The sequence below is a fragment of the Gadus chalcogrammus genome, chromosome 4 (genome assembly GCF_026213295.1).
Source record: "Gadus chalcogrammus isolate NIFS_2021 chromosome 4, NIFS_Gcha_1.0, whole genome shotgun sequence".
NCBI lineage: Eukaryota > Metazoa > Chordata > Actinopteri > Gadiformes > Gadidae > Gadus > Gadus chalcogrammus.
This window is the reverse complement of record NC_079415.1, coordinates 24,129,847-24,153,086: the sequence shown is the minus strand read 5'-3', so window position 1 is coordinate 24,153,086 and position 23,240 is coordinate 24,129,847. Positions and strand designations below refer to the sequence as shown.

At 44.4% G+C, this 23,240-nt stretch overlaps 2 protein-coding genes across 3 annotated transcripts in view; one reads left to right on the top strand and one right to left on the bottom strand.

Moving 5' to 3' along the window:
• Positions 1–20,356, bottom strand: part of aamp (angio-associated, migratory cell protein) — a 49,098-nt gene extending 28,742 nt beyond the window's left edge. Inside the window, exons 1-4 of the mRNA XM_056589683.1 lie at positions 20,061–20,356; positions 19,262–19,405; positions 18,202–18,321; positions 17,825–17,964 (exon numbers count right to left, since the gene is read on the bottom strand). Coding sequence (XP_056445658.1) covers positions 17,825–17,964; positions 18,202–18,321; positions 19,262–19,405; positions 20,061–20,142 — 486 coding nt within the window. The 5' untranslated portion in view covers positions 20,143–20,356. The remainder of the gene's footprint in view (positions 1–17,824; positions 17,965–18,201; positions 18,322–19,261; positions 19,406–20,060) is intronic.
• A 2,511-nt stretch (positions 20,357–22,867) lies between these two features.
• The window catches only part of LOC130380890 (histone deacetylase 4-like), a 143,307-nt gene continuing 142,934 nt past the window's right edge, over positions 22,868–23,240 (top strand). For both annotated transcript variants that reach the window (XM_056588299.1, XM_056588294.1), the window contains exon 1: positions 22,868–23,003. The gene's annotated coding sequence lies outside the window, so the exon portion shown is untranslated. The remainder of the gene's footprint in view (positions 23,004–23,240) is intronic.

The following is a 23,240-nucleotide window of genomic DNA, read 5'->3' as shown; positions in this document are numbered from 1 at the left end:
TTACGCAGACTGAAGACCTATCTGCGGAAAACCATGACAGCTCGTAGGCTGAACCACTTGGCCCTACTTCACACACATAAGCGACGCACAGAACAGATTGATCTAAAAAAGTTACAAATGAGTTCATAGATGCGTGTGACCAGAGGAGAAATACATTCTCATTTTAGGGGAAACATTTCCATCCTACTTAAGGATAATGTTACCTAATTGCACTTGTTGAGTTTTGAGTTTGTTGAGTTTTGAGTTTTAATATGCAAGGAATTTGATTGGCCTGTATTTCTGATTGTATTAATTGCCTATTAGTTTAATATGTAGCCTATTGAAGTTTAGGCTACTTCTCTTGCCTGTGAATGTTCGTTTGCACACATATAATTCGTTTTAATGTTAACATTTGTTATAGTTAAAAATATTGACCACTTGTCCTCTATTAATGCACTTGATATTTTAATGTTAGGCTACAAAATGTGAGTTTGCAAACGTTACCGGCCGCTATTGATGGTCAATGTTGTGCCTCCCCGCAACAGTTTTATGGGCTTTAACCTACGATGAAGAATGGTAAAGTAAATATAATATTAAAATGGTTATTCGGGCAAAGGCCTGTAACTTTTATGACTGTCTACGTGTGTTTCTCTTTTAATTGTCAAAACACTGCTGATTATATGTTGCCTCTTCAGTGGTTCTTATTCTCAAGATAATATAGCCTAGAATGTTGCTGTTTGCGAGACTTGGGTGAGGTGAGCTTATCAGCGCACCGCAACAGAATGGAACAATTGTAATAAACAACGTTCATTCAATGTTTAATCTAATTGCTCGACAATGTTTAGATCTGCAATGAATTAAGAATAGCCTACGGGTGTCTTGAGTTATCTTTGGTTCCCAAAAGAATGGCCTTGCAACGTAGGCCTATAGGCTATCGCTACGTCAAACTCAATTAAAACGATACTAAATAAGTTTTAAAGCAGCAACGCATGAGCAGCCTAGTAGGCTAATGTTTAAGGCCATACATTTCTAAATTATGACTGAAATGCAATTAAGCTAGGCCTACTCCCATTTATGCGGGCATGTTTATGGAAAATAAGGGCGCGCCCCGCCACTCGTAACGCACTTGTGAACTAGGATGCTTGCTATGGCGGTGCGCATTGACGCGCAGCTTGGAGCTCCTCCGGCTGGTGCCTTCTCTAGTTTATTAATGTACAGTTTTATTTATGTCTTAGTTTTAATATCGGTAGACAATTGCTCTGCACACACCTACAGCAGACACGACTTGCTAGGGATCGGTACACACAGTGAAAGGGCCGTCTCAGCTGAGTACCTAGGCGAACACGGAATACCCGAAGACATCTCCCGGATACCGGGTGACAGTTGGTTCCCGGATCTGAAGCGCAAGCGATGAAGAAGGGATCGTAAGCAACGACGGGGCCGCAGGGGAGGACTGTTAGCGAGGATGAAGAGATGCCCGGACAAACCAGCATTGCTGAGTATTTTCCTCTCCAACGTTTGATCAATTGCTATCAAGATGGATGAACTGAGACTGCGGGTTGCAACTAACAACATCGTGAAGGATAGCTGTGTGCTTATTTTCACGGAAACCTGGCTCCAGGTGTCCATTGCCGACTCTGCGGTAGCACTGGAGGGACGTACAGCTCACCGAGCTGATAGAACTAAGGCTAGTGGGAAACATTACGGTGGCGGCTTACTAATTTTCACTAAAGACAGCTGGAGCTCCAACACTAGAACTGTGAGTAGCCACTGTTCCCCGGAGTTGGAATATATCACAGTTAAATGCCGGCCTACATACCTCCCGAGGGAATTCAATGCCGTGCTGATCACAGCTGTTTACATTCCTCCCGACGCTGATGCGAACATAGCACTAGCTCAGCTACATGACGTCATCAGTAAACAACAGAGCATGGACCCTGAGGCAGTACACATCATCGCCGGGGACTTTAATCACGTCAATCTAAAGGTGGTACTTCCGAAATTCTACCAGCACATTAAATGTGCCACGAGGGGAGAAAAGACACTGGACAAGGTTTATACCAACATTAAACTAGCCTACATAGCTAGACCGCTGGCTCACCTAGGCAAGTCAGACCATGTGTCCATCCTTCTGATTCCAGCGTGCACCCCCATCAGGAAAAGTGCTCCCATCACCACTAGGACAGTCAAAACCTGGCCAGCAGACTCCACGCCACTGCAGATCAGTCTCCATGACACCAGATGGGAGGAATACGAGCATGAGGACCTGGAACGGTTCACATCAACGGTCCTCCAACATGTCAGGAACTGTGTAGACTCGTTCACCATGGACAAGCCTGTCCGGGTTTACCCCAACACAAAGCCATGGATGAACAGAAAGGTGCTGCAGCTGCTCAGGGAGAGGGACTCCGCTTTCAGGTCAAAAGACAAGGCCCTCTATAACATCGCCAGGGCTAACTTGGACCGAGGCATCAAAGAGGCCAAGGCGGAGTACAAGGGCAAGATCGAAGATTACTTCCGGAGCAACGACTCGAGGCGGGTGTGGCAGGGGGTCCAGCCCATGACCAACTTCAGAGCCAACAGGCTCTTCGCCGACGGTGATAACCCACAGCTGGCGGAAGAGCTGAACTCCTTCTACGCACGGTTCGTGATGGGGCAGGGCGGGGAAGCAACATCACAACCCCCACACCCACCTGCCCCCAGCAGCCTCACCCTCACAGAACACGAGGTCAGACGCACGCTGAAGGCGGTGAACCCCAGAAAAGCAGCAAGGCCGGACGGCGTTCCGGGACGGGTGCTGAGGGACTGTGCTGACCAGCTGACCGGGGTCCTCACCAAGATCTTTAATCGGTCCCTGTCCCAGGCCATCGTCCCACCCTGCCTGAAAACCTCTACAATCATCACGGTCCCAAAGAAAAGCACTGTGAGCTGCCTCAAAGACTACCGCCCGGTGGCACTCACACCCATCACCATGAAGTGCTTTGAGAAGCTAGTCCGTAGTCACATCATCTTATCCATGCAGCCCAGACTAGACCCACACCAGTTTGCCTACCGAGCCAACAGGTCCACAGGAGACGCCATTGCGACGGCTCTCCACTCCACCCTGTCCCACCTGGAGGAGAGGAGTAGCTACATCAGAATGCTCTTTGTGGACTTCAGCTCGGCGTTCAACACCATACTTCCGGACAGGCTGGTGTTTAAACTGACAAACCTGGGGCTACCACTCAACACCTGCACCTGGATTAAGGACTTCCTGTCTGACCGCTGTGATGGAAAATCTACATGTTGTTACGTTTTTGGTCTATCTATGAACTTAAGTTTTGTTACTATTTTGTGTGATGCATATATTGCTTGCCTTCTGCTCTCCTTTTGGGTCATTTAAAGTGTGAACGTTCGAGATTCGTGTGATGCATTTTATTGCCTGCCTGTTCCTATCTTTTCGTGTGTTGTGCATCATCTCCCAAGCGATGCTTTGAAGCATGGGCCTGTTCCTCGACCCCCTGGCTAGCGTCAACGAAGCCAGAGGGTTAGATGGCACGGCCGCTACCCCCTCCAATGGCATTCCCCACAGCTTCAGTTGTAAAGATAACCATCTGGTACACAAAGGCTTTTGGTTAATAGGGGGACACACCCCCTCCAGAAGCCAACCGAAGTGAATAAGAAATTGCCACTTTTCGTACTTTTATTACAAATATATATGATCATTAATTGTCAACAGTATTGTGTGCTTTTTTGCATCTAAATATCTCATCTGCTTAGACGCAATATCTGATACAGAAATTGCCACTACAGTTGGGGGCTCGTCCGGGATACCTAACCTGAAGATCCCCTGAAAAATCCCTGGGTGTCTGCCAAGTCAGGTCTGAGGATTCGTTCTCAGTCCCAAAGCTCTACCTCGCCTCCAGGTGACTGTAACCAGACTAATGGAGTCGAGGAAAGGGTGTCTGTGGGGGATCAAGTAGGGGTATTCAGTACGGTATCCAAAGGAAAAAGAATTCGAGCAGGTGAGATCACAATACTGTTTAAAGCTTCCGAAAAAAATCTGTTACAGGAACGGTATATAAATGTTTCGGTAAACGTAAACTTATATCTGAACTTAGGCCTCGTTCAAAGAAACTCTGTTATAGGAACATGCGGTAGCTCCGCTTCCGTCAATATATATCTGGCTATATAGGTAACAGAAAGGGCAGCTAGGGTCTGTCAGGGACGGTAAAGGGAAACCCGTTGAAGCGCGGTTGGTGTTATATATATATATAAATAATAATAATAGGTATTCATTAATAAATATATGTATATGTGTGTAGTAACAATGAGGTTTCGGCGATATTAGATAATTTGTTAAATAATAACTAATAGTGTGTATGGATCTAAAAATGTATAATAAATCGGGAGAAACAGTGAAATATTGGTATAAACTGGGCTTAAACGATTTAGCTTAAACGGTTGTTGGGGCCAGGATAGAGAAAAAAGAATCAGCCAGGGACAGAGAGCGTAGAGAGTATAGGAATTTTTAATCTCGATTTCACCCGAGATGTAGACCCGGACCTGGACTGCACCGGCGGGCCGCGTGTGAATCCCCCTTCACCTCCACCGTATGACGACAACGCCCAGGCCGCCGCCCCATCATTCAACCTCTATCCAGACCTCACGGTAAAGGAGGCACCCGCTAACAGCGCAACAGGGGTTATGGCAGTCCGGCATACGTTTTCCGTGCATGGAGACCCAGTGACATTAAGGACATAGAATGTCTCCCGGACCCATCTTCAGTGGGAGGGGAATCCCTCGCTACAGCCATTCTGGAAATGGCCCATCACCCATCGGCGAACCACGCCAAGTCAAACTGGGCCTACGGTGGGGTCGTATTCAAGGCGACATTCCCGGGAGAGACCAAGCTGATATAATGTTCGTGGAGGCGCCGGACGGCAAGGACGACCACAGGAAAGTGGGGAAGCACAGAGGCAGGCCTGCTTTCGTTGTGGCGTCATGGATCCTTGGTTCAACGATTCTCCCAAAATAATCGACAAAGACAATGGAAGGGCCGGCTGGCAGTTCGCACCTTCCCGTGAAGTGACTGTGAATCATCCAAGAGGCAGAGGTGGAAGGGGGCATTAGCATTGACGGGACGCAGGAGCGGGCCAGGTCCAAGGAGGAGGTATGAGCACCATAACACATAACACAACCAACGCGCAAAATGGTCTCAGCGTCACAACGCACGCAAGCACCACATCCAAATGATTGTTGTATGGTTCTCACCAGCCTTACGCGACCTGATCAGCTAAATGTAATATTATATATGGTTATTATATATTATATTTATTATATATGGTTATAGTAAACAACGGGCTATTGTAGACAGTGGATAATCGATTTTTACAATCTATCACAACCAATTTAATGGTCAACCATATCACACAGCCATGACATGACCCCAACTGACCCAGACTAACCCCGACTGACCCCCGACTGACAACGTGACGGGGACAACAGAAGTGTGTTGCCTAATATTGAAAATGCAGATTTTTATATCATGATATTTTGTTAATGTTTTATGGCCAAAATGGAAACAAGGTGAATTGACGAACGTATGAGAGAGATTGGAAGAAGTATGTGTTATGGAAGGAGAAGAGATAGATGAGAACGGAAGGCAAGACAAGATAAGAAAAGGGGTGGGGAGAAAGATAACCCATCTGCATCGAGTTTTGTTCAAATAGATCCGGACCTGGACAACGCTCCTCCTTCTCCTGCTTTCAGCCCGACCAGTGGCCCAATACAGTGCAAATACCCCACGTCACGACTCCTCTTCATCAGACTTTATGAAGTTACAGACCATGGGAGGCCCACCTGAAGAGCTACGGAACAGTCTGCTGGACGACACAGGGAGACAGTCCAGCAGGACCAACAGCACCAGAGTGGTGGCCTCCATGGTGCCTGTGTAGCCACATTGAAGTGGCCTGAACAAAGAGACAAAGGAGGGTCTCAGAGACGGGAGAGACGTGGGGACAGGCACTTCAAAGGACAGCCCGTAATGCGGATGAGAGGCAGGAAGCAGAGAGAGAGGTGGAGGCGTGTCCAGGCGGAGGGAGAGAAGAGCAGTGTACGGAAAGTATCGCACTAGACACAGCATTCACGTATATTACAAGAGACGAGATCTAATGTGTAACTAGGACTGTCTATATGAGTGTGTGATAGTTTCTAAGAAGTATATCTGAAAGGTTTGAAAGTTATTAGGAAAAGTAGTTTGAAGGATCAAAGACAAGTAGAAAAGTTGAATTTTAAAGAAATGTTTTTTCAGAATTAAAGTAGAAGGTTTTTGGTGCGCTCGCAACAGAAAGCCATGCTTACAGGCCTGGGCTATCCCTTATTATGGTAAATTGACGCATGGGAAAGTCCATGAGGGGGGATGGGGAGCCCACAACAACAACCTTGGGTATACCAAAGCAAACCAAAGGAAATAATTACTCAAGAAAAAAAAAATGAAACAAACCCCATGTAGGTCCCTCAGAGACATCATGAAGGACAATGGGAAAGAGAAGAATAACGTTTACATTTTGGGTTATACTGTGTGTTATTAATACTGACTGGATTGACAATTAATGTTTAGAGTAGTAAACATTAAGTGCTTGCCAATTACTCATGTTTTTATATCACGGAAGCAGCATTAAGGACAAATCAAATAAGAATATTTTTTGTTTAGAAATATTTTTAAAAAGGTAGCCTTGTTTCTTTGTTTTAGTTTATTTTTATTTTTTATTTTTATGACTTTTGAATATATGGAAACAGATGACTTGATTGTGATGTTTATGTGGATAATTATCAAAAGGGGGGATTCCCAAAGAAATTATCCAGTGACAATGGTTCACATTTGGTGAACCAAGTCATCCAACAGAATTGACCCACACAACCATTGTGCGTACCACCCTCGGAGTGGTGGGACAGTAGAGAGGGAGAGTGGTCCCGTAGAGAACAACGTCTACGGGACAACAAGCCAAGGCAACTGCAGATACAGCCCAAGGAAGGGCAACTCAACGATACATGGATTACTATCGAAGACGTGCCTGGAATTCACCAAGGTGGTTGGAATCATTCCAAGTCCTGTGGATCACAGCAAGGTAGCTAAGAGTGCTACCCAGACCCACGCCAGCCACTGCAAGCGGGCACCATCACCAACAACAAAGGTCACTTCCGACCCAACCCCCTTGAGCGTCACCCCAACACTGAAACCAGGGTGAAGTGCAAGTAACTCACCCTTGCACACACAATCACGTCAGAACCAGGCCCAAAAGACTGTCTCTGGCCTGGGGAGAGATGGGTCCAGAATCAACGTCATTCAGAATGGACGCCAGCCCTGGACCACTATCTGATGGGATTGATAGTGTGATGGAAGTTTAATTGTATTTTTCCAGGTGATGTTAGGTGATTTTATGCTACCTTCTGTAAAAGCGAACGGTGGTATAAATATCTGTACTTGGAGGCCATGGTTGGACATAGTAGATTATGAACATATGCATGTTTTGATTAAGTGATCATTTTAATCCTAAAGGTTGCATAATTTTGTGATTATAAATAATCAAAGGGGGGATTGTGATGGAAAATCTACATGTTGTTACGTTTTTGGTCTATCTATGAACTTAAGTTTTGTTACTATTTTGTGTGATGCATATATTGCTTGCCTTCTGCTCTCCTTTTGGGTCATTTAAAGTGTGAACGTTCGAGAGTCGTGTGATGCATTTTATTGCCTGCCTGTTCCTATCTTTTCGTGTGTTGTGAATCATCTCCCAAGCAATGCTTTGAAGCATGGGCCTGTTCCTAGACCCCCTGACTAGCGTCAACGAAGCCAGAGGGTTACGCCCCGTGCCCACTACCTCCGTCAGTTGTCCGTTGCCCATTGACTTTGAATGGGGACGGTCGCGCAATGCATTGTGGATCCGTCCGTTGACTTGGAGCGTTCGCCACCGTCAAAAAGTTGAAAAATGTTCAACTTTTTCGGCAGCGACGGTTCCGTCATCCAATCAGATCGCGTATGCAAATTTAAGCACTGTGACGCGACTCGGGCTCTGACGATACTGGAAAGCGGGAAAGCGGGTCTTCTTGCCTCGCAACAAGCAGGAAGAAGCGGGAAGAACCCGGCGAAGCGATTTGATTGGCTGACGGTTGCCTCTGCAAAGACTACTCCCCCATCCGTCAGCCACGCCTTCCCACGTCCGTTGACTGACGGTGCAGTGGGCACGAGGCGTTAGATGGCACGGCCGCTACCCCCTCCAATGGCATTCCCCACAGCTTCAGTTGTAAAGATAACCATCTGGTACACAAAGGCTTTTGGTTCAGAAGCCAACCGAAGTGAATAAGAACTCATTGATTCAAACACTCAGTGGACTTCTCCCCAGCGTACCTTGAGTATGAAGTAACACGCAAAGAGAAGCTCCCATCTGAGGCCTCAGATTATTGTAATGTTTGCCTGTTATGTTGTTTGTTGATGCATGTTGTGATGTATCTTTGTTCATACTTTTATTACAAATATATATGATCATTAATTGTCAACAGTATTGTGTGCTTTTTTGCATCTAAATATCTCATCTGCTTAGGCAAGGCAACTTTAGGGTTAGGGTTATAGCACTTTTCATACACAAGGCAGACTCAAAGTGCTTCACATATAAACATTTTTATACAATAAAATAAAATAATAGATAAGTAAAAGAAAACATATGCAAAGAAATGAGTCAAATAGAAAGTTAAAAAGGCTTTTTAGTAAGTAAAATTGAAAGTGCAATGTATTTAAGAAAGTGAGAAAATTAAATTGAAAGTTATTTAAGATCAGATCAACAGTCTCTCTGGAACCCAAGTCGGGACTACAACCCGACCTAAAGGACCATATTCTAGGACTCTAACCCAGCTTCTAGGACTCTAGCCCAGCAACCTTTCTCTCTGGTATCAGATCATGTATTTTTCTGGTAAAAATAGAAAATAAAGGGAAAGTTAAAAAGGCATTTTAGTAAAATAAAGGTAAAGTATTTAAGTTTTAGCAGAAAGCTAAAGCAAACATAAAAGTCTTCAATCTTGTTTTGAAGGTGCTCAGAGTTGGGGCAAGTCTTAAATCCTCAGGGAGTTTATTCCAGCTATTTGTTGCATAGTAACTAAATCCTGCTTTCCCATGTTCCGTGTTTACTCTGGGGATAATTAACAGATTGGTCTCAGAAGATCTTAGTGTTCTAGAAGGCTTATGTAGTGGAAGCATATCAGTTAAATATTTTGGGCCTAAACCATGTAGGGATTTATAGGTTAGCAACATGATTTTAAAATCAATTCTCTGACCTACAGGAAGCCAATGTAACGATTTAAGAATTGGTGTAATATGTTCAAATTTTTTGGTCTTTGTTAAAACTCTAGCAGCAGCATTCTGAACAAGCTGAAGCTTCCTTAGAGTTTTTTTTGGGAGACCTGTAAGGAGACCATTGCAGTAATCAAGCTTACTAGTGATAAAGGCATGTACAAGTTTTTGTAAGTCTTCTGTGGACATGAGCCCTCTAAGTCTTGCTACATTTTTAAGGTGATAATATGCAGATTTTGTAACTGATTTGATGTGACTTTCGAAATGTAAATCAGAATCCATGATAACCCCTAGGTTTCTGGCTTTGATTGAGGTTTTCAGGGACAGAGTGTGAAGGTGTTGGGTTACTTTAAGCCTTTCCGTTTTAGCACCAAATACAATTATCTCTGTTTTATCCTCATTTAGCTGAAGGAAATTCCGGCACATCCAGTCTTTCACTTGCTCAATGCACTGGCACAGCAGATCTATGGGCCGATAGTCATTTGGTGATGGCGATACATAGATTTGCGTGTCATCAGCATAGCAATGATGGTCAATATTGTTATTATGCATGATTTGCCCTAGTGGGAGCATGTAGATGTTGAATAAAGAGGGTCCTAAGATCGAACCTTGTGGGACTCCACACATCACGTTGGTTGATTCTGATACAAAGTCGCAGATGGAAACAAAGTAGTTCCTATTTTGTAGGTAGGATCTGAACCAATTTAAGACTGTGCCTGTAAGCCCCACCCAGTTTTCTAAACTGTCCAAAAGTATTGTATGGTCTACAGTGTCTAATGCAGCACTGAGGTCTAGTAGCATTAGTATTGAGGTTTTGCCTCAAGAGTCTGTGTTAAGACGGATGTCGTTTACAACTTTAATGAGGGCGGTCTCAGTGCTGTGCAGGGGTCGAAATCCTGATTGGAAGGTGTCATAACAACCAGTTGATGCCAGGAAGTGATTAAGTTGCTGGAGGACAACTTTCTCAATGATTTTACTTATGAAGGGCAGATTTGATATTGGTCTGTAGTTGTTAATAATAGAGGTATCTAGGCTCCGCTTTTTTAAAAGGGGTTTAATAACTGCAGTTTTCAGGGCTTTTGGGAAGTTGCCTGACTGGAGAGAGTTGTTAACTATCTGCAATATGTCTATTGCTAGGCAGTCAAAAACATTCTTAAAGAGGTTGGTAGGTAAAGAATCAAGGCAACAGGTGGATGTCTTTAGTTGTGTAACAGTTTCCACAAGAGTTTTAGAGTCAATAACATTAAAGCATGCCATCCCTGCCACGTTACTTTTGCCTGAACAGGGTGGTAGTCCAACATTTTTGTTTGAAGTGGAGATATTGATGGCGCGTCTGATGCCTTCAATTTTATCAGGATAAAAAGCTGCAAACTCATTGCATTTCTGCGTGGAATGGAGATCAGGTGGAATTTGTGTTGGGGGGTTGGTCAGTCTGTCAACAGTTGCAAATAGGGTTTTTGCATTATTATTATTGGATTTAATGATATTGGAGAAAAATGTTTCTCTAGCACTTTTTAAGTCTGAATTGTAGGCACGGAGGCTCTCTTTGTAGATATCATGGTGAATATGAAGTTTTGTTTTACGCCAGATGCGTTCAACCTTCCTGCATTCTTTTTTCTGTGCTGTTACAGAAGCAGCTTTTCTCCAGGGTGCCTTTTGCTTTCCAGAAATCGTTTTAACCTTATAAGGTGCAATGACATCCATGATTTTCAAAATTTTCAAATTAAAGTTTTCTACAAGATCATCAGCAGAACATGGGTTGAGAGGTGGTAGTAAGGAGATGGCCTTTCTAAAAAGTACATACGATTCTTCATTGATATACCGTTTTTTGACAGTATTTGATTTTGTCTGTATGTCGGGAATAAAAGATATATTAAAGAAAACACAAAAGTGGTCAGACAAGGAAGGATCAGTCACAGAAAGATCAGAAACATTGAGGCCCTTTGTGATAACCAGGTCTAGAGTGTGGCCCTTACAATGAGTAGTCTCTTTCACATGTTGGGACAGTTCAAATGTGTCCAAAATGGTAAAAAGTTTTTTTGCACACTTGTCATTCAAATCATCAGTATGAAAATTGAAGTCACCAGTTATAACTAGACAGTCAAAGTCTGTGGAGATGCTAGACAATAATTCTGTGAATTCATCGAAAAAATTTGCAGAGTATGTGGGTGGCCTGTAAATAATTAATAGGAGAACTCTGGGGGAGCATTTCAATACAGCACAAAGGTATTCGAATGATGGAAAATCACCAAATAACATTTTTTCCCCTGAAAATCATTTTTAAATATAACAGCAACCCCTCCACCTCTTTTTCCAGATCTACATGCATCAAAAAAGTTATAGTTGGGAGGAGCCGTCTCTATCAGAACGGTTGCACTGTTATTTTGTTCCAGCCATGTTTCAGTTAAAAACATAAAATCCAGTTTAGAGGTGGTAATAAAATCATTAACTAAAAATGATTTGTTATTAAGAGACCTAACATTAAGTAGACCCATCCTGATGGTGTTGTTGATAGGCTTTAAGGTTGTTTTTGGTTTGGAGGAAATATGTATGAGATTTGTGAGGTTAGCAGTGTGTCTAAGTTTCCCTTTGTTTACTCTCTTAGTGGTTACAGCAGGAATGCAAAAGTTGCCATGTTTTGACATAGGCAACCTTGGGTTCAGCACAAGGGCGTCAGTTTGTTTTTAGAAGTGGTGGGGACAATAACCATAAGCTTGAGTGTGGTCTGAAAAGTGCTGGGTACCCTTATGTAAGCTATTCATCCATTCAACGCTGCATTACAATATGCTCTACAGTGTATTGTCAGGTGTTGAAATTATTCGAATATTCGAATACTGGTTCGGAAAATTAGTATTTGAAGCTTAAATCAGTATTCGGAGCTTCGTTATTTTTTTTTTCCACGTAGGTGACTTTACCAGAGCGAGGGAGGCAAACTATAAGCGTCAGCGACACTAAGCAGAGAAGCGAGAGAGGTGGAGGAAGAATAGATATCTTGTTTCCCTTTACTTTATAACACAACATTAGCGGGATCTCTGGAGGAAAAGTAATACTTAAAACCTTAGCTTAGTTGTTTGTTTACGTTCGCTGTACAGCGCCGCGCCAATCAACTGTGACTGGCTTGCTGCAGAGCGTGAGCGTCTTGGGAATACCCGGTCAATATAATGGATATAATATGGACACATAAGACAATCAATATTCGGTATTTGTTATGGATTTATTGTACAAATTCCCTGAAAAGATGCACGTTCCAGGATGAATTGAAAAGCTCCCGTAAGGGCTGAGATGACAGAGAACAGCTGATTTGGAATGGAGCAACAGCTGTTCGCTTTCACGGGGAAAAACTAAGGAACTTCAACCTACTTAGGCCTACTAATTAACGTTCAAAAAGCTATTAAACAAAATATGCAGATACTGTCAAAATCGGTTCCAGGGAGTATATAAGGATTATTAATGTTGTTTTTGATGGTGTTTTTTTCTGGAACGAGTATTCGAATATTCGCTCGGAAAAACCAACGAGTATTCGAAGCCTGAAAAATGGCATTCGGGCCAGCCCTATGAAGATCCTATTCGAACAATAAAAGTTGAAAACCACAGTTTGTGTTTTGGCTTGTTTTGCAAAACAGCGTTGGAAACACCAGGGTATTGGCTCGGGATATGTAGGCCTAATACTAATACACACAGGACAAAGAACAGTGTTGGCAATTTAACACTTATCTTGACATCGACAGAGTTTACCAGACAAACAATGCCAGACTGTAAAGGGGGTACGAAATGAAACGAGATACTGAGCATCAGCCTTTTGAAGACGCGCAAGGGCTGCTGGTAGCATATGTTATGCTGCATTAAAAAAAGAAAAATACAAGCACCCAGAGGAGAATTGCATCTGCCAAATCCTGACCACCAGTAAACACTTGCGAAGGACCAATGTAGACTTCACTTGTTACAACATCATAAGAAAATTGTCCGCAAATAAAATCCCTTTCAGTTTAGGATAATCACACAGGTTATTCGAGAACGTATTTATGTCAGGATAGGCCTACCAGGCTCCAAGTCGTCACATATCTCAATCAGACAAAACCAACTATAACCACATTGGCATAGCAATCGCACCGTGTGTAGCTGCTACTAGCTGCAATCTATATATACAACGCATACTAACTGGAGCACCAACCAGAATCAGATCAAAATCGCTTGGGACCGTTGGTAACCTTTGGCCAGGTCATCACGATTCACGAGCAAACAGAACCAGCAGCAAAGTTTACGTAAACCAATTTCTTACCTTATGTGGCCCTCCACATGCAGGCTAGATGACGTATCCATATCGATATCTAGTGTCACAAACATGCTTTTTATAGGAAGCAAAAGGACCGGCTATTTTCTGAATAAAAATGTCAATTTTGGCTGTCTGTCTTGAAACTTCTCCAGTGCGTTCACCCCAAAATGCAACGGGACGACAAGATCCCATACAAAGTGAACGTATAGACGCGTATCGGGCGAATATTTTTGATTTGTCGCGCTACACTTTCGCCGTGCACAGGCAAGCGCGTTCACGAGGATTTGTGGCGCGAAAAATTTCAACTTTGACACGAATTTCGCGTGATGACAGCCAATCAGCGTTCAACAGCGTGGCCACTGAGTGACATGTGTAACGTAACAGCCAATCAGCGTTCAACCGTCAAACTCAGCGCAGTGCAGTCCGGGGTGTACTGCAGCATGGAGGAGAAAGTGATTATTGCCGTTTGTGACTCTCGGAGCTCTATATATAATAGTATATAATATAATATAATTGTATATATAATATCAATCACGGCCAAAAGCTCTGTGTGCCTCCGGATGGCCGTAGCGCAGGGAGCTCATAGGGATTGGGCTTCTCGGGAGTCGGGGTTTGTTTACCGGCGTTGCCATGGGTTCCGGTCTTGTGTGTTCCAACGGTTTATTAGGTAGGCCTATCTAATAAATGATGTCTTCGAGCGCGCCTATCACATGATTTTAGACTCGACGATTTCGGTTGAGTATGTGGGGATTTTAATTTTTTATTTTTTTTTTTCCTTTTTTAAAAGTGGTGGGGACAAAATTCGTTTTTCAAATAGTGGGGGGGACATGTCCCCCCCGTCCCCCCCGTAATCGACGCCTATGGTTCAGCAGATTATGCGAAACGTCCTTTATACTTTGTCTACGGCTGAACCCTTTTTTGTCTCAGTAATACTCAGGACTACTATCAGTACAGGGGGCGGGGGGCTGGGGCGCCCTCCGCTTTGGTGTTATCAGCCTGTGGGAATGACCTGGCGATGCTATCATTGACACAGATGCAAGTTTGATGCCTACATATTCCTGTTTCTTAAATTCAGCTGGAAAATCGCATAGGGAGGAGACAGTGGAGCTGGAGTTGTTGTGGCTATGGGAGAGATGAGGAGGGGGGTGGCCGTTCCTCGCCAAGCCAGCATCAGCGATGGGGGAGGGCACGGTGTCCATGGTGTCGGGCAGGCTGTTGTCTCTCTTCAAGGTCTTTGGTCTGTAATGCAGAGGAGGGGGGTGGCCGTTCCTCGTCAAGCCAGCATCAGCGATTGGGGAAGGCACAGTGTTGATGGCGTCGGGCGGGCTGTTGTCTCTCTTCAAGGTCTGTGGGCTGTCTGCTATCTGTGTGTCAGATAGTGGCAGAGTAGATGTGTGGGGGAGGCTGTAGTCTCGCTTCTTCTCAACCTGTGCTTTGATTGTGGCCTGTGCGTCAGACCATGGCAAGATTGTGGCCTGTGCGTAAAGCGAGAAGAGAAGATTGTCCCTCAACAGTTTTGAGCCTAACCTGTTTGGGTGTAGGCCATCTGCTCTGAAAAGATATTTGCGCCCCCAGAATAAGTTGAAATTGTCAATAAAGCCCCTTCCTCTTTCATTGCAGACTCTGGAAAGCCATGTATTCAGTGCAAGTAGACGACTGAATCTGTTTATTCCCCTGTCAACTGCTGGTATGGGTCCACTGATGAATGAGTTGATGTGTATTTTGTCCAGTGTATCCAATAGATCAGTGTAATCCCTCTTCAGAAGTTCTGACTGTTCTCTTTGAATATCATTAAATCCTGCATGCACAATAATCTGTGAGATTTTGGGGTTTTCCAATATGATTTTGGCTAGTTTATGGTTGATATCACTAACCATTCCATATGGGATGTTGCATGTTTTGATCTTCTTACCGGTTATATCCTTGATGGTTGAGTCTCCTATAATCAGAGTGTCTGGTTCATCTGCTTCCTCTGAGATGGGCCCTTGTTGGACGGTGGCAGACACATGCGCAGCCCGCCTCCGTGGCGACTGGTTGTTCCATGTCTGTCCGTACCGTCTGTCCGGACACATTTCAGGGGTCAGGGGTGCACAGGTGGCCGAGGCATGCGCAGCTCGCCTCCATGGCGACTGGTTCATGTTCCGTCTCTGTCCGCACTGTCCGTCCGGACGCATCTCGGGGCTCAGGGGTGCATGGGTGGCAGGCTCGTTCATGGACTCTTGAAGTGGCAGGAACCGTTCTTCAGTGGCAGGGTTAATTTCAGTGACGGGCTAATCTGGCTGATAACTTTAGCTTTGGGTAGTTTAGCATTTGGCGTTGAGTGATCTTGTTGATTCACTTTTGTATGTTGTTTTGGCTTAGCTCCGACTCTGTGCCAGTGAAACGCAGCTGGAACTGTCTCTCTCTTGTCCAGCTTCGGGAAGGATACAGTGTAGCTTTGATCATCTTGCTGTATCTGAGTGAGCTCAGCAAACTCACCCATCGGCACTGTATCCTGTGGGGGTCCTTTGCATTTTTCTAATGCTGTCTCGTTTCAATTAAAGCCACCCTCTGTTGCATTTTGGTGCAGTCTGTGCATTTCCCAGTCTCCGTGCCTGAGATATCCGAGTACAGAGGCATGTTGGCGATAGGAAAGTCCAAGGCTTTTTCTGCGGTCTGATCCGGGAGTAAAAAGTGCCAGACGTAATTAGATGCAATATCTGATACAGAAATTGCCACTACACCGCCCCCAGAGGGTGCGGGTAGGCTCCAACACCTCCACAGCCCTCAGAGTCAGCACTGGGTCCCCTCAGGGCTGCGTGTTGAGCCCCCTGCTCTACTCCCTCTATACTCACGACTTTATCCCCGTTCACCCCAGCAATGACATCATAAAGTATGCGGACGACACCACTGTGGTGGGCCGCATCTCTGGGGGAGATGAGACTGCATTCCGGGACGAGGTGGAGCAGCTGAGCAAGCAGTGCAAGGCTAATAACCTGCTGCTGAACCAGCTCAAAACCCGGGAGGTCATCATAGACTTCAGGAGGAAGAAGACTGCGATCCAGCCCCTGCTCATCGACGGTGGCTGCGTGGAGAGGGTCGCAGCCTTCTGATTCCTGGGGGTGCACATCCAGGAGGACCTGTCCTGGAGGACCAACACCCCAGCCATCATTAAGAAGGCACAACAGCGACTCTATTTCCTGAGAGTCCTCAGGAACTACCACCTTAGGGAGGAGTTGCTTGTGACCTTCTACCGCTGCTCAGTTGAGAGCATCATCACCTACTGTATCTGCGTGTGGTTCTCCAGTTGCACAGCTGCAGAGAGGAAGGCACTACAGCGGGTCGTTAACTCGGCCCAGAAGATCATCGGCTGCCCTCTCTCCTCTCTGGAGGAACTGTACAACACCCGCTGCCTCAAGAAGGCTACCAAGATCTCCAAGGATCCAACCCACCCGGGTAACGAACACTTTGTGCTGCTGCGCTCAGGGAAGCGGTTCAGGACTATGGCTGCACGGACAAACAGACTTGTATCTAGTTTCTACCCCAGGTCCATACAGGCGTTGAACGTTGCCAACACCTGACCTTGTACTATCACGCACACACACATAACATGTGGCAGCTAATGGGGAACTGTGCAATTCCCTTCGAACAATCTATTTATTTATCTATTCATTTATATTAAATATTTATTTATTTATTTATTTTCTAGTTAGATTTATATTAGATGTGTTAGTTTTAGTTAGATTTATATCAAGTGTTTTATTTATTTTTTATTTATCATACTGTATATATTGTTTATGTATGTTCCTTGTCCTCTTTTTCATTAAGCACCAGGGGGGAGCTCTCCCAAATTTCGATTTACCTGTACCTGTACCTGTACTTTGACAATAAAGATCATTCATTTATTCATTCATTCATTCATTCATTCAAACGCATTCCTGAATTGATAGAATGGTTAATTCGTACATCATTACAAGTTCACAACCGAATTTTGGGATAAATCAAACCAAATACAGATAAATAATACGTAAAATAACTAATGAACTACTGTTCTGAACCTAAAATTCTGAAAGCAGGACTTTGGAGAAGTATTATAGCCTGTTTTTTGGTGGAACACATTTGAACAAAATATTTATGACCCCCCAATGTTGACCTGAAGTTGGCGCCACTGAATGTATACTGGCTGGCGACATGAGTGGACAAATTTAAATGTAGTAAGGTTTCAAAATGTTACTCTGTTCTGCTCCCTCTCACACACGTGCACGCACCTCCAGGTCGCTGACTTCGAAGGACCACACCTCCTCCTTGGTGTCCACCTGCCACACCTTGATGACTCCGCTCATGTCCCCCGATGCCACCAGCGCTGAGTCGAAGCTGAAGCACACACACGTCACAGAGTCCTTGTGTCCTGAGAGAGAGAGAGTCTTGATCCATTATTATCAATGATTGATCATTATTAAGTCGTCAATAGAGTGTGTGAGTGAGTGAGTGAGTGAGTGAGTGAGTGAGTGAGTGAGTGAGTGAGTGAGTGAGTGAGTGAGTGAGTGAGTGAGTGAGTGAGTGAGTGAGTGAGTGAGTGAGTGAGTGAGTGAGTGAGTGAGTGAGTGAGTGAGTGAGTGAGAGAGAGAGAACAGGGATAACTCACCGGTACACTCAAAGAGCACCTCTCCATCGCTGATCCTCCACACGTACGCCTTATCGTCTTCACCCCCGGTGACGGCCATGGCGTTGGTCGCCGGGTCGAGACCCACGCAGAACACGGAGCCTGCAGGGACCCACGGCGGTGTACTGATGTTTACTGGGTGATCGATTATTACAGACGGTTCTATTCGCTCAGTGTAGCCCTTTATTCTGATAAGATGAAGGGCAGGATACTGGTTAGGGTGATCCTCCCAGCCAAAAGGTTCTGAGTTCGATGCCCAATCTCCACAGTCTACCTGCAGGCATCCTTGAGCAAGTTCCTCTAACCCCTCCTCAATAACATACACCAACAATTAACTGCAAGCAGCTTTGGATAAAAGCATCAATATTAAATGGAGTATTACACAGCAGAAGTATTAAACATCACATCGTATTTGTAGAAGCAGCATTGCATTGCCGATCCAGACCTGTGAAGTACAATTTAACTTAAGCCCCATTATCTTCATTATTAGATATGGTAAAATAGGGTCATGTCCGGTAAAGTAGTTGTAAAAAAGGACTGTGACATTCACAGTGACTTACTGGAAGCAAATGACAAGTAACTTACTGTAAAACAAATCACAGTTATTACTATGTACTGTATTTTTGGTTACCGTAGCAGTTTGGTAACTGTATAATAAATCAGTAACAGTCAAGTACTGTATAATTGGTTACAGTAGTAGTTTTTCAACTGTAAAATAAAACACAGTAATTAACTATGCAGAAACATAAAGTCACTGTGGATTTCACAGCCATTTTTTTACAGTGAGGGCCATATCCTGGGGAGATGTGTATGGTTAAGTGAGGGGAGAGAAGCATTTACATTTGAAGGGAATTTTGCTGACGCTTTTATCCAAAGCGACTTACAACCATTCCTTCACACATTCACACAGCAGTCAGGGTGTGGCGTCTTGCTCAGGGACACCTCGACACTCTAGCAGCGGGGATCGAACCAGCAACCTACGGTTACCAGTCAACCTGCTCTACCTCCTGAGCTACTGCCCCCCCGGAGCAGGGGGTCGTACCGGTGTGTTTTGAGAAGGTGAGCTCGCTGTCGTCCTGCTCCACCTCCTCCGCCTCCATCTCGTCCTCCGTCTCCCAGCCCTCGTTGTCCTCGCCATCGCCGCCGTCCTCGAAGTCCACGTCCTCGAGGTCGTCTGCCAGATCATCTGAGGGAAGGGGGAGGGGAGGGAGAGAGGGAGGGAAAGGGAGAGAGAGGAAGCGAGGGAGAGGGAGAGAAAGGGGAGAGAGATGGGGAAGGAATCTTTGATTTTTTTGAGTCGACTGTCGCCTCAGGTTCATCAAGATCTAGATACTTCTGTGTCGACCTAGGTTAGGTAAACGGTTTGTCTTTCGTTATGTTAAAAACAAGGTATGGAACTTTTCCTATAGGCCTATAGTTCTTTTTATTTGATTTATTCAGGGAAGGCCATTTAGAGAAGGCTCTCATTTTCAATGGCGCCCTGATTACAGATATAAACAGTAGGTCAAACAACCAGAACAACATTTCAAAGAATAAACATGGGACGATTAGGAAAGACATTTAAAACACGAGCAATCCTTATTTAATGAGACTTCAGTCATCCCCTTGACCGTCTCAATTGAGACCAGTTGCTCCAGTTTGAGTCCTGAGTTTCTGTCAGGAGCATAGAAGTTAAATTCAATCTTTCCTGAGTTGCTATTGTTGGAATGACCAGTCTGATGTGTGACTGGGAGTTTGATATGATGTACTGGTGACATTATATAGCAGGGGAACATAAGGACATAGGGAGCTCTCCACTTAAGGCCTTGTCAATAAATAAAATACAACAACTGAACACATACCAGGTCCGGGCTCTGCGTCGTTCAGCTCGATCACTTCGATGATCTCCTCATCCCCGTGCAGCATTATCGAGTCTTGATCCATTATTTTGCTGGATTGATAATAAATCGGTATTAAAGTTCGATCAAACTTGACCCACGAGACAATCCTACCTCCCGTTACACGTTTAAGTCGTCAATAGAGTTTAAGCAGAATAATGGAATAAATACGAGTACATGTCACCCACTATAAACCCATGTTCTGCATCACGCGTGTGTGTGCGTGTGTGCGTGTGTGTTGTACATTGTGGACAACCCACGAAGCTGTCGCGCAAGTATGACGTGGTAGACGTGGCGTTAATTTAGTTCTCTCCTCAGCCGCTAGAGGGCGCCGCGGTGCACCGCAGATTGTTTAGTTCTCTCCCCGGCCGCTAGAGGTTTTTGTCAGCGTCAAACTAAATTAGCTTGTTTTTCTTATTTTTAATTGACCGATACATTTACTGAATGTATGCATAAAGGCCAGAAAATTATCCATACTAGAGAATTCTGAGTTGTTAAGCGAATTGAGTGGATCTCCAACTCCTTCTTCTCCTTTCATTATATGCAGGCCTGACGCTTGGCATGATTTGTAGATTGAGTCCCTCGGTTGGGTTTTTCCAATTCATTCATGTTACTGTATGAGTTACTGCCAGGGGTCTTAAATGGTCTCTTGAACCCTTCAATTCAGCTCTGCTCTTGAATAAACGCATCTTTGGTGAAAGCTGGCGACATGAGTGGACAAATTATTTAAATGTCGTAAATTTGAAATGAGTGGAAGATTTATAATCCCTTCACTAAGTCACGTGGTGGAGTGAGTTCATGTTGTAGAACCAGTCGACACCGCAGTCTCCGCACTGTCCGCTGATTTTAACATGTGTGTGTGTGTGTGTGTGTGTGTGTGTGTGTGTGTGTGTGTGTGTGTGTGTGTGTGTGTGTGTGTGTGTGTGTGTGTGTGTGTGTGTGTGTGTGTGTGTGTGTGTGTGTGTGTGTGTGTGTGTGTTTGTGTGCCTCCAAGTACCTCAGAGTATTTCTTAGTACACACACACACACACACACACACACACACACACACACACACACACACACACACACACACACACACACACACACACACACACACACACACACACACACACACACACCTACACACTCATAAACAGGCACAGGATATTACAATGTCATTGTTGATATATTAAAGCTACCAAGGCCATTCACATACGATGATGATGATGATGGATGGTTGTTGGACGAGTGATGGACGGACGGATGGAAAGAGACAGATGGTTGGGTGTGTGGGCTGAGGAGTCAATTCACAACTGCCTGCGAAGAATGGGAGACATAGCCTTCACTCAATGATCATACTATTGTATGTTCCGTGCGACATGTAGACCATGAATCTACATGACCATAAAATAAACATGTTCGCCTAGTCTCTTCTTCTTCTTCCCCTTTAAGATTATCAGGGTCAAGAGAACACTGTAAATAACAAGGAGTACGATGGGAATACACACACACTCGACCCTGTAGGCCACCATATGTAGACAGCATATAGTATAGTATATACTGTATGTACAGACCAGCAGGGGGGGGTGAACCTTTACCTTAGAACCCATGAAACCATTACGGTGTGTCACCGCACACCGGCCCGCTAGACAGGACCACTAGAACAGAATAGGACCACTAGAACAGGACCACTAGAACAGAGCCACTAGACCAGAACCCGACAGGACAGGATGACTAGAACAGAACCACTAGAATAGGACCACTAGAACAGAACCACTAGGAAAGGACCACTAGAACAGAACAGGACCACTAGACAGAACAACTAGAACAGTACAGAACTACTAGAACAGGACAGTACCACTAGAACAGGACCACTAGAACAGGACAGGACCACTAGAACAGGACAGGACCACTAGAACAGAACAGGACCACTAGAACTGGACAGGACCACTAGAACAGAACAGGACCACTAGAACAGAACCACTAGAACAAGTTAGACAGCCATGCAATACCAGGGCAGAACTGCATGCAATATACATAGTTATTTTGTTGCGTGTAATAATTTTGTTTTTTTATAAAAAATGTTGGTGTGTAATAAATTTGTTATTTAATTTAATTTTGTTGTGTGTAGTGTAATAATGCAATGTTTGGGTAACAACTGCATAATGACCATGCACAATTTGAATACAACTATTACAAATACTAGATTTCAATGACAGAATTAATACACTTAATTTGTGTATTAATTCCACTGTTCAGCGTGAAGGGGAGACCTTGAACCCATGTGTTAAAACAGAGTACTACAGTGCATCTGATCAGTATTACAACAGCAGTGTTTGTTAAACACACTGTTGCACACTTCAACAGACTATTTCAATACTAAATACAGCACTTTTGCACGAAAATCAACCTTTTACACTTTACACCTTACTACACCTCATTACTTATTGTGATTATTATTACTTATTATCACTGTCCTTAGTTCTCTTAATATTACTATTTTATTTTATTATTATCACTATTATTTATTATTGTAATCTATGCTGCTACTTATTTTTACTTAATCTTTACCTATTTTAATTGTATTATGTTATTTACTTGATCTTGTATTGTTGCTGCTATGTGGCTGTTGAGGAACCAAGCCTACGAATTTTTCTCTACTTGTACAATAAGATGTAATAAAAGTAATTCTGATTCTGATTCAATTGATCCTCAAACCACATAGACAACTATTACGCCCCAGAAGCCCCGCCCCTCTGGTGACGTCGGAGCAGCGAGAGAGGAAAAAAAAATCCAGTATGGCGGAATCTGTCAGAAGATGATTCTTCTCCTCGCGCTGCGAAACCTTTACTGATGCACGAGGACTGAAGGCGTGAGACATGTCGGAAGACCTGGTCCGCGCGCGGCCCGTCTAGGGGAGCACAGGTGCGTTTTTACGGCGGGACGGTTGGGTTTAGGTGCGTTATGATAGAGCGAAGGGGATGCGAAGAACAAGAGAGAGAGAGAGAGAGAGAGAGAGAGAGAGAGAGAGAGAGAGAGAGAGAGAGAGAGAGAGAGAGAGAGAGAGAGAGAGAGAGAGAGAGAGAGAGAGAGAGAGAGAGAGAGAGAGAGAGAGAGAGAGAGAGAGAGAGAGAGAGAGAGAGAGAGAGAGAGAGAGAGAGA